At 57.0% G+C, this 12,989-nt stretch overlaps 1 protein-coding gene across 5 annotated transcripts; it reads right to left on the bottom strand.

Moving 5' to 3' along the window:
- Positions 1-1,444: 1,444 nt before the first annotated feature.
- On the bottom strand, positions 1,445-11,101 carry TOR4A (torsin family 4 member A). Of its 5 annotated transcripts, none has more exons than XM_050319791.1 (2): positions 11,047-11,101; positions 1,445-4,243 (listed from the first exon to the last, which is right to left on the bottom strand). In XM_050319791.1, exon 2 carries the CDS (start codon positions 4,202-4,204, stop codon positions 2,645-2,647), a length of 1,560 nt encoding a protein of 519 aa, XP_050175748.1. In that variant the 5' UTR covers positions 4,205-4,243; positions 11,047-11,101; the 3' UTR covers positions 1,445-2,644. The 5 variants fall into 5 exon arrangements, with proteins under 5 accessions (XP_050175748.1, XP_050175749.1, XP_050175747.1 ...); XM_050319792.1 differs by lacking the exon at positions 11,047-11,101 and adding an exon at positions 10,050-10,096; XM_050319790.1 differs by lacking the exon at positions 11,047-11,101 and adding an exon at positions 8,400-8,573.
- Positions 11,102-12,989: the final 1,888 nt, after the last annotated feature.

Below are 12,989 nucleotides of genomic sequence, written 5' to 3'. Positions count from 1 at the left end.
GGAACCCCAACCACAGTGTTCCTGCCTGGAGGGCTCCAAGCCCACAATTCCGGTGGAAGCAGTTCACTGTCACTCTATCACAGAATCCCAGAATATGCTGAGTTGGAAGGGACCCACAAGGGTCATGGAGTCCAAGCCTCAGCCCTGCACAGGCCCATCCCCAAGAATCACACTCTCCAAGAGTCAGTCCCATGTTCCTGAGAGTATCATCCCAATGCTTCTTGAACATAAAGTAAAAACCTCCCAACTCACATGGAGAAGCAATTTGAGGGCCAACTGGTCTCCAGCTTCCAGCCCTTTCTCAGGAGCCACTAAGGATCCTCCTGCCACTGGAAGATGGGAGAGCCTGGCTGGGGGGTGGAACCAAGGACAGGCCACTTTGTCCTTTGGTCCCCAAATTCCAACCTCGGAATTTGAAGGATTACCTGTTTACTTCCCAAGCCAGGCTCATCATCCCAGCCCTCAGTGGGTGTGCCAGGGTGTAATCTGGACCAGGTAGGTAAGTGTGGGAGCTGATGTCAGCTCCTCCAGCTAAGCCCCCACCTTCTTAGCACTGAGAGGAGCTTCGTGAGAGGCAAAGACCTTGGCAGGTCTTCAAGGTGCACAGGGCACCCAAAGCCTTGTGCCAAATCGTCAGGACAGCTTTGCTTTGAGAGGGTTTTGATGTGCAGAAGTGGGGGGAGACAGAGGGGGAGGCCAGAGAGTGCAGGATGTCCCTGACCTCCCCAAGCAGAGCCATGAGGGGCCTTTTGCTGCTGCACCCAAGGGTGCTGAGCTGCTCACGGTGACCCAGTGTGCAGGTCCTGGTGGGTACAGAGCCGTGGGCTGTGGTGCCTCAGCAAAACTCAGGCAGCTCACTCAGGGAAGGGCTGGGCACCCTGGTTTGGGGCAGGTGAGTCTTAGAGGGTTGGGAACAAGCTCTGCTTGAAGTCACCCTCCCATTTCACATGGCATGATGGTTGGTGCAGGGGCACCCAGGGGACTTCTGGCACAACTAAACACTCCATGGGGGTGTTTAGGAACAAGAGACCTCGGCTGAGAAAACAGAACTAACATCTGTCCCTCTCCCAGCTGGAAGAGGAGGAGAATCCTCGTTCCTGAGTTGTGTCTTATCCAGGATAAAAACATCTTAACTGTCCTAGTAGTAAAATCTCTCTAAGCTATGAAAACCAGCTCACACACGTTGGTTTTTGAGGACACTTGAATTTAGGAGATGGCTTAGATGGAGGAGCTGTGCAGTGCCCAGACTGTGGCACTGCTGCACCGTGTGGGTTTGGGATTGGGCTCACCAGGAGCACCTCGAGGTGCTGCTCACACACTGCATCGAGGTGGCCTGCAAAAAACCTGCAGCAAAGCTGTAACTCTTGCTCCCAGTCCAAGCACCAGGAAGCACAGGCATGAGAAATTTGTGAGGAAAACCACATTTCAGTCCAATAAAAGGAAATGCACTTTGAATTATTTTATTCAGGACAGTTTGGGTTTACTCCTGACAATAGCTCTGGAAGCAGGAGCTGGTGACGGAGTCTTCGCAGACCAACAAATTAGCAAGAGGTGAATCAAACACCCAGTGCAAACATCCACAGGGTCACCTGTGTGGGAATTCACAGCGAATTGTAGAACCCTTGCACAAAACCCAAACCTGAAAAAACCAACGTCATAAATACCTGCTCGGTTTGCCTGCTCAGAACATGGACGTGTGCTCTTCCTGAGGTGCTCCCACTTCTCACCTGGGTCTTGCTGGCAAAGAGCCTCCTCCTGGCCTCACAGGACTGGGAACAAGCCCAGCATTGCCACTGCACAGGCCCAGGCAGCCCAAACTGTCTTCTCACTGTGTGCTGCTTAATATACATCAGTTGCTATTTTGGGCTCTCTAGATAAGCAGCACAGTGACGTGGGCCCAGAGCAGAAAGCAGAAGAGCTCTCGGGACGAGACCTGAAACAATCCGGAGGTTACTCCTGCACCGGCTGGCACAGCCCAGCACTCTCCAAGGCGAGCCCAAACAGACCTGCAGGGCAGAGAACTCGCTGCAGGTGCCAAAGGTGAGCTCAGGTATGAGCTCAGAAGAGCAACAGCCCAGGAGCAGATCCAAAAGGCGCTCTCCCGAGGATGTGGTCGCGTGGGAGGTGTGGAAAGCAGAGCTCTGGCTGCCCGCGGTTTGGGGGAGCAGGAGCCACAAATTCTCTCAGTTCCCCCAGGTGTCCAGCCCTGCCTCTGCTCTGCACACACCAGCCAGGACCAAGAACAGCAAAGAGCTGGTGACTGTGAGCCTGGGAGGGAGTGAGACACGTGAGGAGACGTGTTCTGCAGGGGCAGCGACCCAGGAATTGTTTCATCCTCCTCTTTAGGTCCTACAGCTTTTGATGCCACCTCACAGCTCCCTAATGACAAGTATCCCAATGAGAACGTGAGGAACTGGGAGGTGGTTTGGGCTTCCTTGCCCTTCCTTATTCACAGAACATCAGGAACAAGCGAAGCCTCAGGAGAACAGGGTTGTCTGGGCTGCCATCCCTCCACCTCGACCAGGACAGAGTCAGTGCAGGGCTGAGAAAGGACACCTTGACCACAGCCTGATGTAACACACCCCTCCATGAGCCCACAGTTTGGCCAATCCTGAGAGCAGGGCTTGGTCTCTGCAGTAAATCCCTACTGGAGGCTGACTTTGGCCACAACCTGCTTGCAGCCCGTCCTGGAGTACTGCTTGCCCCCTGCAGAGTAGTAACTGAGCTGATCCGCCAAATGTTCAAGGTGCTTCTGCTCGGGGTACAGCCCTTCCCTCCTCATCTGCTCTAGGAAGCAGTTTACGACGTGAGTCTTCTCCAGAAGAACAAACGGGACGATGTCTGCAGACTTCCAGAGAGGGTGGACGTGGCTCAGCACTGGCTGGACGATGCTCACCAGCTCTTCAGCTCCCCGGTGCTGACGCAGGAGCTCAGCGGAGTCGTTCTGGATAAGGAACTTCGTTATTTCACCACCTCCTATGTTGCTGATTAAAATGTAGATGGCGTTGAGGAACTCGTTGGTTTGGTTGGGTTCAAAGAATCGGCTGAGAGTATCCAGCAGGACGGGAGACATGAGTTCCACCTCATCCAGAATAAACAGCGGTGTCTTCTCCTCTATTTCAGCTCTCGTAACGATGTCAGAAATCTTCTCTGACAGGTCTATCTCACACGTCAGAGGAGCCACCCCGCTGGGGCAGTGGTGCATTACGAAGTACTGCAGCACAAAGTCACTGGCCATGACGGAACGAAAATGCTTGGCCAGCAGCCAGCCCACGTGGCTCTTCCCTACTCCTGTCGGGCCATTTAAAGAGATGACTAGAGGCTTGTTGTGGATGTGGGTGGCCAGATAGTCTTTCAGTAATTCCACAATACTTTCCACAGCCACCCTCTGCCCAAACACTTCCCGGTGCATTGTTTTCTCCAAACCGTCCAGGTCGTATTTTTGGAGGTTATCATCCAGGTTCTCTATTGCGTTGAGAATCTGGAAGAAGATAATGGCCATGAGCAAGAAGAGGCAGCGTTTTGCTTTGCTCTTCTCCTCTGTTGGAAGGTACCTCTTTGTTTTGTCTGGGTAGAGGACCATCCGAGACTTCCTTCGGCTCTTTTTCCGCCGGCACTTTTTCATCGCGTGCTGCTCCACCGATGTGTCGAAGGTGAAGTACTGGGAGCTTTCAAAGCCTGTCTGGTTAAAGAGGGACATGGAAGGGCCATACAGGCCAGTTCTGTTCAGGGAGAGCTGCCTCTGGAGCAGCCTTGTGTGGACAAACTCGGCAGGCTTTTCCCGAGGGAGCTCCAAGTGCAGGCGGCTTTTCTTCTGCACGCGGTATCGCCGCCGCAGCCGGACGATCGCCCGTAGGGGAGAAGAAAGAGAAGCTATTTTCCTTGAAGCAGCAGGGATTCCAGCATCTGGTACTTCTTCCCCATCGCTCTCAGAGCAAGATGCCTCTTCTTTTGCATCGCTTTCAGCACAGGGCATTTCCCCTTCCCCATCGCTGTCAGTGCCGGGAATCTCTCCTTCCACACTGCCCTCAGCACAAGCTTCCTCTTCTTTTGGGCTGGTCATCTCTCCTTCTGCATCTCTCTGGGCACCAGACACTTCTCCTTCAGTAGAACTCTCCACACAGGGCATCTCCCCTCCCAGATCCGCTGTTGTGGCAGAGGACACTTCTCCATCCACCTCAGCACAGGGCAGCTCTCCATCCATCTTGTCGGGTTCTTGCAGCCCATTCACATCATCTTCTCTCTAAAAAGAAAAAGAACAATATAAGATCAGTCTTTGTCAGATCAGGAAGTGACCAAGGACAGTGAAATTAGACAGATATCCCACTTTCTAATGGACAGAACAATTACCTGCAGCAATCAGCAGTGGCAAGGTGGCAGAGAGAGACTCTCAGACCTAAGCTAACTTTCTGGAAGGCGGTCTAGATGTGCAAAACCACAGATGAAATTCAGTATAAATAAATGCCAACGGATGCATAACACAAACCCAACCCTGCCTTCACATGCAGAAGGAAAGGTCAGAGCTGGCTGAGGCCAAAGCCAGAGGCTCCACCGTGAGGAAGAGGCAGGACAGCAGGACAGACTGACCCATGCTCTGAACCAGAGCTGCCCAGTCCTCCTTCCCTACACCTGCTAAATTTAAGGAAGACACAAAGCCACACCCCTGTGCCAGCACACCCCTCCACCCCTCTAGGGAACAGTCACTCCTACACCCACGGAGATCCCTCGTGGTGTGGGAGTAAGCCTGTGGAAAGACTCTTGCCATGCTGGCTGTAGTGGCACAGCATCTCCCAGGGGAGGATTTTTCCCGGCTCTTCCAATGGGTATGCCAAGCAGCACCAGTGCTGCCAGCAGGAACAGCTGCCCCTGGATGGGAAGGGCTCAGAGAGGCTGCAGAGAACCGACATGGGTGTGAGTGAGCCTGTCAGCAGCACAGGGCTGTGGGGAGAGGAGCAGGGCTGCCCCACAGCGAGAGGTGGAGTCACCATCCCTGGAGGGGCTTAAGGAGAGCCTGGATGTGGCATCAGTGCCATGGGCTGGGTGACAGGGTGGGGTTGGGTCACAGGTTGGACTTGATGACCTCAGAGGTCTTTTCCAATCCTAATGATTCTGTGACCCTGCTACCCCCACAGTCCAAGCCTGCCCCATGTGCCCACACCCTGCCACCCCTGGACACTCAGCAGGCACTGTGCCCCTCCCACAGGAGACCCCCGAGCTGCACAGGGGAGTGCAGGGACACGATCCCCCTGGGAATACCCATCTGGGTGGAGAACACACAGACAAACCTCAGCTGGCAAAGGAAGAGGACAGAGAGAGGCTCCAGCAGCGGGGTGTGACGACAAGAAGCACAGACCCGTTGGGGAAGCCCTCAGGAGAACACAGCTCTGCCAGCCTGGGCGCAGCCACACGGCACAGGACACACAGCCACCTCCATGTGCTGCAGCCCCAGGAGGGCTCTGTCCCTGCAGAAGCTGTGTCACAGCGGGAGGGAGGGTGTTTTTCTCCGCCTCAGGACCGCAGCAGCACTGACGCAAGGGGTGGTTTGCTGTGGTGACAGTGCCAGCCCCGAGAGCAGGAAACCGGCGCGGGCAGAGCGGGAAAAGCTGCTTTCATCACCCACCCAGAAAGGTCAGCCCTGGGTCCTGCCAAAGCACCACGTCTCTGGGGAGGAGGAGGAGGAGGAAGACGTCCTAGAGGGTTTCTTATTAACTCGTTTCAGCTCAGCAGGAAGTCACCAACCTGCACAAAGTCACGCTCCCGAGTAGGTTCTGCTTCCCCCGTGCGAGGCTGATGCCAGCACGTTCCGAGCCCGAGGGCACCCAGGGAGCCTCATGGGAGCCACAGGCACTGGGAAACTCTGCCAGAGCCTCCTGGGTTCACCCTGCACCTTCCCTGGCTCCTCTGAAATGCTGGGACACACGAGTGAAGCCTTTACCCCACTCCAGGGACAGGTTGGTCTCAGGACCATGTGCCAGTGGCTGACTGAACCGAGCCTGGCGCTCATCGCTGGAGCTGCCACTGCTATGTAGCAATTAACCCTGAGTGCTAATTGCTGACCTAATTCCTGACCCGGTACAGGCTCTGGTGTGCAAAGGCAAAACCAGCCAGACGGGATCCGGAGGAGGCCCTGAGGCAGCACCGGGAAGGAGGGCAGGATGCCACCATCACCCAGGATGCCACCGGGAGCCCTGGGCTGTCCCCACACCATGCTGGCATCACACCCTTGCTCCTCTCCATCCTGCACACTTTGCCTTGCTCACACAGGCCCTGAAGGTCCCCAAATGGATCAGCCCCTGTGGCACAGACCAGCACTGGTCCCCAGGGAGCTGCAGAGCTCAGCCTGGGACTGAGACAACCCTCTGGGCCCTGCCACACATCGACACAAACACAGGGGCAAGCTTTTCTCAGCCCCAAACACATGCAGATATAGAGGGAGCTGGTTAAATGCCAGGGAGGAGGCTGTGGAAATTTACAGGAAAAGTTTTAGGGAGCAGAAGGAACACAGAATCATGGAATAGTTTAGGTTGGAAGGGACCTTAAAGTTCATCTCATTCCACCCCCTTGCCATGGGCAGGGACACCTTCCACTAGCCCAGGTTGCTCCAAGCCCAAACCAACCCCTTGGACACTTCCAGGGATGGGGCAGCCACAGCTTCTCTGGGCATCCTGTGCCAGGGCCTCCCCACCCTCACCGTAAAAAACTTTCTTATATCTAATCTAAACCCACCTTCTTTTAGTTTAAAACCATCACCCCCTGTCCTATCACAACAGACCTTGCTGAAAATTTGGTCATAGGCTCCCTTTCAGTCCTGGAAGGCTGCTCCTGGCAGGGAAACCTGGGACACCCCAGGCACTCCCCATGGATGCTGCCGGATGCAGCCCCAGCTGAAGCATGAAGTGATTTGGCTCCTCACACCCAGAGCAGATGCTCCCACTGCCATGTCCATGCAGAGAGCCTGAAACTCCTGCAAGGCTGATGAAAAACAGCTGAGTGCTGATTTAGCCAGGAGATGCTCAAGACCCTCTTTCCCAAACGCCACAGCACATCCATCCCACCACCAGCACAGGATGCCCAACCCTCCAGATGAGCCAAGCAAGGCAGGGTGGAAGGACAAAACCCCATCCTCAGTAAGGAATCTGTCCAGTCATGCATATAATAACCCTGTTAATGCCATGACTCAGTCCCTAATACCTGCTGGTATTTACATAGGACTGGAATTTTCTAAGAGCAGCCCCTGCACGCTCAGAGTCGGATCAGGGCCGGGGCAGGAGGCTGTGCCAGCCTGCAGCAATGTGCTCTGGGCAGCCTAATTTACTGTTGGTGAAAAGCAGAGGAAAGAGAACCCGGGAATTCAGTCTGCAGCATCCCAGCGCTCGTGTAAACACCATCAGTCACTGCTCCGTGCCAAACCCGGACACCTCAGGAGAACTTGCGCTTGGAAGCGCTTCCAGCTTTCCTCCTTTAGCTGTTCCCCAGTGTCTGCATTCGTGTGCCACCCTGCTCCTCCAAAACAAGCTCTGCACAACAGAGGAGCCTGTGTGGGCAGCCGGAGGCAGAGGGAGGGGAGCGGGATGGGGCAGCCCCAGCAGTCACCGGTAGGAAGTGTTCTGCTGGCAGGAGATGCCAGCTGGAGAAACGTGGCCCTGGTTAAAGTGCTGCCGAATCCCGAGGATGGCACTGGGGAAGGGGGAGCTGCACCCCTGTCTCAGGCTCCTTGGGTTGGCAAAGTTGCTGGGAAAAGGGAACAGCTGGAAAAGCCTAAAGATTGACACCTCCCTGCCCCCAGGTGGGATCCGAGCCCCTCCATCCAAAAATGAGCATTTTCAGGGGTAAGGCAGAACAAAAGAGCCCCTTGCAGAGGCAGCTGTGGATCACAGGGATCAGGGGCTGGGAGCAGAAATCCGGGATGCTGGCAAAGGCCAGCAGGGCCCCGGCACCCCGAGCTGCAGCTCCCCGGGGGCCCCTTGGGAACAAGCTGAGCAATGTGGTTTGGGTCAGGGCTGGAGCTGGGGGTGTGCAGGCGCCCGACCCTCCCCAAAAACAGCGCAGGGCGACAACCGAGGCGATGCAAAACCCCCTCCCTGTGCTCCCCCAGCAGCCTGTTCACCACCAAACCCCACCGGCTCCGCTCCCAGCCGAAATTTTTGCCGAGACCGACGGGAAGGGCAGCAAAGCCAAGACCAAGGGGAAGGGCAGCAAGCGGACGGAAAGAGCCTGAAGCATCCTAAAACAATCGGGAGCAGGAGCATCCCCCCGAAACTGGGGCAGATTTTGGTGGAAAGGACGCGCAGAAGGCAGCGCCGGGGAGATGGAGCTCGAAGTAGCCGAGGGGTGCCGCGGTGACCCCCCGAGGGGTGGGGAGCAGGGCGGGGGAGCCGAAGCCAGCGCAGTTTACCCACAGTGTCCCCCTCGGGGCCGGTCGCTGTCGCTTCCCTCCGTCCGCCGAGCGGAGCCTGCGGCCTCGCACGGGCCGGCAGCTGCTCCGGCCCTGCTCTCATCCGCAGAAAAGCGTCCCCAGAGAGGAAATGTGAGGAGGAGTGGCCCACGGCAGCACTTCCTTCTCCCCGTGCCATGGGATGGCCGCCGGACGGGTCCGTCTGTGTCGCCGCAGCCGCTCAGAGCCCGCTCGGCGCTGCCGTCACCCCGTGCGGACACAAAGGACGGGGCAGCGGGGTGAGCTCATCGCCCTCACCGCCCCGAGAGCCCGGGGCTCGGGCAAAACATCCCCACCCTCCGGGGTGCCCTTAGTCATTAGCCGGGAAACCGGCCCCGTAAAGGTCAGAGCGGTGACGCTGCCGAGGGAGGTTATCGGGGCTGACCCCGCGCCCGGGGCTGAGAGACCTCGGCAGCGGGGAAAACAGGGAGAGCAGAACGCAGTCTGAGGGAATCTGGGGAAAAGGAGCGAGTCTCTAAAAAAGGAGAGTCTGGAAAAACAAATAGCAAGTCCGGAGCGGTTGGTTTGTCTGTCCCTGGGCAGGGTCCCGCTCCGCTGCCCCCGGCCCTCCAGACCCCACGGAGGATTTTGGCCCCTTGGCAGCCCCGGCCCTGCAGCACAGGGACACGGGGACGTGGGGACAGCCAGGGCCAGGCTGCTGTGGGACCGAGTTCTGGTGCGGGCACAGAAACTCCCCGGGGAAAACCACTTCATCCATCAGCTGCATTCAGAGACGGAAGCAAAGGGGAGAGGTTCTGTACCCAGCAGTGCAAAGGATCATCACGGCAGCTCCTCCTCACCTGCACCTGCACTCACCTCACTTTTAGCCCTAACAAACACGCCCTGGAAACTCCCACCTCTCACCTGCACTTGCACAACCCGGCCAAGGCTTTTTTTCCCCCAAAACAAACCTATTTGGTAAAACCAGAGCAGCCCAAAGCAATCTCTTGCTGGCGTTTCAAGCTCCTGTTTTTGAATAACCCCTCCAGCTGGCACCTGCTCCCTCCAGCTGCACAGGAGCAAAAATAAGGGGAAAAAAACCGAATTTTGGGTGTTTTAGAGCATCAGGGCACAGATCCCAACCTGGCTGGGTAAGGGGATGCTCCAAGCAGGGTCCCCCCAGCCTGGACTCACAAAGTTTCCCCAGCCCCGTGCCAGGCAGCTGGATGTGCCTCTGCTGGGGCCAGCGGGGATTTGCCTAACAAATCCTTGCAAATGTGGGGATTTCTGTGTCACGAAGGGGCAGGAGCTCAGCTGGAGCAAAGCCACTGGCACAAAGCGTCTGGGAGCTGCCCTCGGAGTCGAGGAACACGGCAGGGCTGACCCCGAGCAGAGGTCCCCCCTGGAGGAAGTTTTGGGAGCAGCCGGGAAGAAAGATGCTTTTCTGGCTAAGTCAGGTTTTTGAGAAGGAAGAGCTTCCTCTGAGCAGCATGGTTGAAAACCATTTAAAAAAAAACACCCAAAACACAATGCCCCCCCACCAAAAACCAAAACCAAAAACACAAAAACCACCCAAAAACAAACCAACCAACCAAACAAACAAGCAAACAAACAAGCAAACAAACAACAACCAAACTCTAAAAGAAGCAAAATTAGAGGAGCAAGAAACTGCTACCTGCTCTTGAGGACTGTCAGTGAACCTCAACAGCCCAAAAAAACCTGTCTTGCTGTAACTGGGAAGGAACTTGATCCCTCCCAGCACCCCGTGGAGGGGGCAGGAAGCCTCCAAAATGCAGCAGGAAACCCAGGGAGGGTGGAAGCAGAGCTGGAAGTGCCCGTTAGGGATATGCACCCTGCCCAGGAAATGCGGGTTCCAAACCCCTCCTGAGCTGGGGGACAGAGGGCACTGCTGGGGCCACGGCTGGAGCAGAGGGTGACGAGCTCCTGGTGACAACAGGGACATGGGACTGACCACCCTGGGATCCCCACGGTGCTGGGGGAGCCCGATGGCACACGGGGACGAGGATCTGGAGGGGCAGCACAGCCACTGCCAGCCTGTGCCCAACCCAGGGCCAAGCAGAGCTGTGGGGTGAGGAGGGGATGCAGGGCTGGGGACACTGCCCTGGTGTCAGTGCCAACCAGCCTCCAAAATCACCAGCTCAGTCTGGAGTGGCTGCCAAAACATCCAGGGAGCACCTGGGGAGGGCAGGGGCAGGGCTGGCACCCAGAGGTGTCCCATGGGGGGATGTCCCTCCAGCACGGCCCATCGGGCAGGGGGGACTAGGGGGACAGGATGGTGGAAAACAGCCTTGCTCACATTCCCAGCCAAAATATCCCCTTGTGCCGTGTCCCCCACGGGGCTTTGGGGACCTCCAGCACCCCAAAGTGTGTGGGGGAAGCTGCTGTGCCATGGGGAGGGGACATGCTGGGGGGCACATGCAGGCACAGGGGCAGTGCCCAACATGTGGGCACTGAGGGCAGCGCTTTGGGGGGCAGCGCTTTGGGGGGCAGTGCTTTGGGGGGCAGCGCTTTGGGGGGCAGCGCTTTGGGGGCCATGTGTGAGCAGAGCAGTGAGGAGGGGCAGGCAGGGGTGTGCAGAGGGGTCTCTGCAGGGCCAGGAGGGGTGCCCCGGGATCAGCCCTCTCTCCCCCCAGCCCCAGTCCCCCACTCACCCCGGGACTCGAGCCGTGTCCCCCGTGTCCCTGACGGTGCCGAGGCTGCACCGACGCCCCCGTCGGGGCCCCACGGAGGGAGGAGACGGCGCCGGGCCGGGATGGGGACGAGCCGCGGGGCCACGGCCCTTCCTGCGGCCACGGATGCAAATCCTGTGCAAGCACAGCCCCTGCCAGGGCTCTGCCCCGCCGGGGGCACCCGGGGGACACGGGGCAAGGAAGTGCCGGGGACGGAGAGGTGGCAGCTCTGAGCTGAGATGGTTTGGGCACCCCCCAGGTGATGGACACCCCCTGGTTTGGTACCCACCAAGAGGCATCACCAGAGTTTGGGCAGCCACACTGCCTCGAACTGCTGGGCACAGACTTATAGGACAATTTTAGGGTTTCCTCCATTTTTTGGCACGTCACTTTTTTAATCTGAACACTTCCAGGGCTGAGTAGCAGCAGCTGCACTCCAGACATGGACAAACCCCCCTGGTACCTCTGCCCCCAGGAAGCCAGAATTAGGTAGATGAACCCCCCAGGGCCAGCAGGTCCCTTTGGGGGGAGTCCAGTGGTAAATGGGGCCAGGGTGAGTCCCAGCAGCTCCAGGATAGAGGGCAGTTCCCACACCCACAGCACTGGCCTTACCTGGAAAAAACTGCAAAAAAGAGAAAGTCTGTCAAAAAGGAGAAAGTCTGTCAAAAAAGAAACTAAGAGCAGCTGCAAAATTGTCAGGAAAATGGATGTAGAGATCAGAAACACGGCCCGTGGAGGCAAAGCCTGGAGCAGGCAGGGAGCCCCAAAAGTAAAAGGGAGAGGCTGCAAGTGGAGAAGGGGAAATGGGGCTGGGGTGAGGATACAGAAACCCCTGAGAAGCCCTGCAGCCCCAAAAAGGGAAGAACTAAAAGTATATGCTAAAATAATCTGCTCCATGGTGAGCAGCAGATCCCCTGGTGTGGGGCTGCCCGTGCAGACGGGGTCAGCAGCCCCTGGCAGAGGTGCAGGATCCAGCCCTGCAGGCTCATTCCTGGAGCCAAAGGTTCTTTTCCCGAGCCTGGAGCTTCCCCTCTGCAGTGTGACCCACCAGCTCCATGGACACATTAGCAATGGCTTGGGCTGATGGGTGGGTTTTTCTCCTTTTACATCACCCACCTTGGGTTATCTGCCCTGAACTGCTGCTGCTCCAGCCCCTCTCTCCCCTGGGGTCCCTCCACACCATCAGCCCTCCTGAACCCTAAACCCATCAGAAATCCAGCAATTCCCTGGGCAAGATGCACTCCCAGGGCTGTTGAGCTGCACCCCTCACCCTTCCCAATCTCACCCTTAGCAAAAATTTCCAGCCTCCGCCAGCAGCCCCTGCTTTAACACATCTGAGATAACCCAAACAGTTTATCCGTGGGCCGGGGAATGTCCCCTGCAGGGACACCGCATCCTGCTTGGGTTATCGTGGCCCTTCTAAACAGTTTATAAATAGACCAAGGTGAATGAGGGCGAGGGCTCTCTGTCAGAGGGTTTTTATCTTATTGCTTCTTCTCTCGCCGTTGGAGGGGCGCTGGGTCAGATGGTGGCTCCCAAAACCTAAGGTAAAGCTGCTGCTTCTTTGTCCTTCCAGCTGAGCTCCGTCCCCACCTCACTAAAACAACAAGAAAAGAGGTAAAAACTAAGAAAAATGGGATTGGTGGGTTCAGCCAACGTGCCAGACACAGTGGGGCCAAAGGGAAGGTCATGGCCATGCCACGAGGCACCATCCAGGCCCAGCACGAGGGTGGCAGTGAGAGAGGGCAGGGAGCAGCCCTGGGAAGGTGTGGGCTCACACTGCTTCTCACTTTGGAAAGAAGAAGAGGTACATCAGGGAAAAAAACCTGGAAAACCTGGGAAATAATTTGAAAAACATTGGAGAGCAGCGAGTGCCTGCAGCAGTGGGACAATAACTGAGGCATCCCCCAGTGCCACCAGTATGG

The sequence above is a fragment of the Myiozetetes cayanensis genome, unplaced genomic scaffold (genome assembly GCF_022539395.1).
Source record: "Myiozetetes cayanensis isolate MyiCay16 unplaced genomic scaffold, myiCay2020 scf23, whole genome shotgun sequence".
Lineage (NCBI taxonomy): Eukaryota > Metazoa > Chordata > Aves > Passeriformes > Tyrannidae > Myiozetetes > Myiozetetes cayanensis.
This window is presented reverse-complemented; position numbering and strand designations above follow the sequence as displayed.

Coding starts and splice junctions, on each gene's coding strand:
- TOR4A (XM_050319790.1), bottom strand. CDS start 8,573: ATGGCACGGGGAGAAGGAAGTGCTGCCGTGGGCCACTCCTCCTCACAT. Junction 4,244..8,399: donor CCGGCCCCGAGGGGGACACT/GTGGGTAAACTG, acceptor TTTTCTTTTTAG/AGAGAAGATGATGTGAATGG.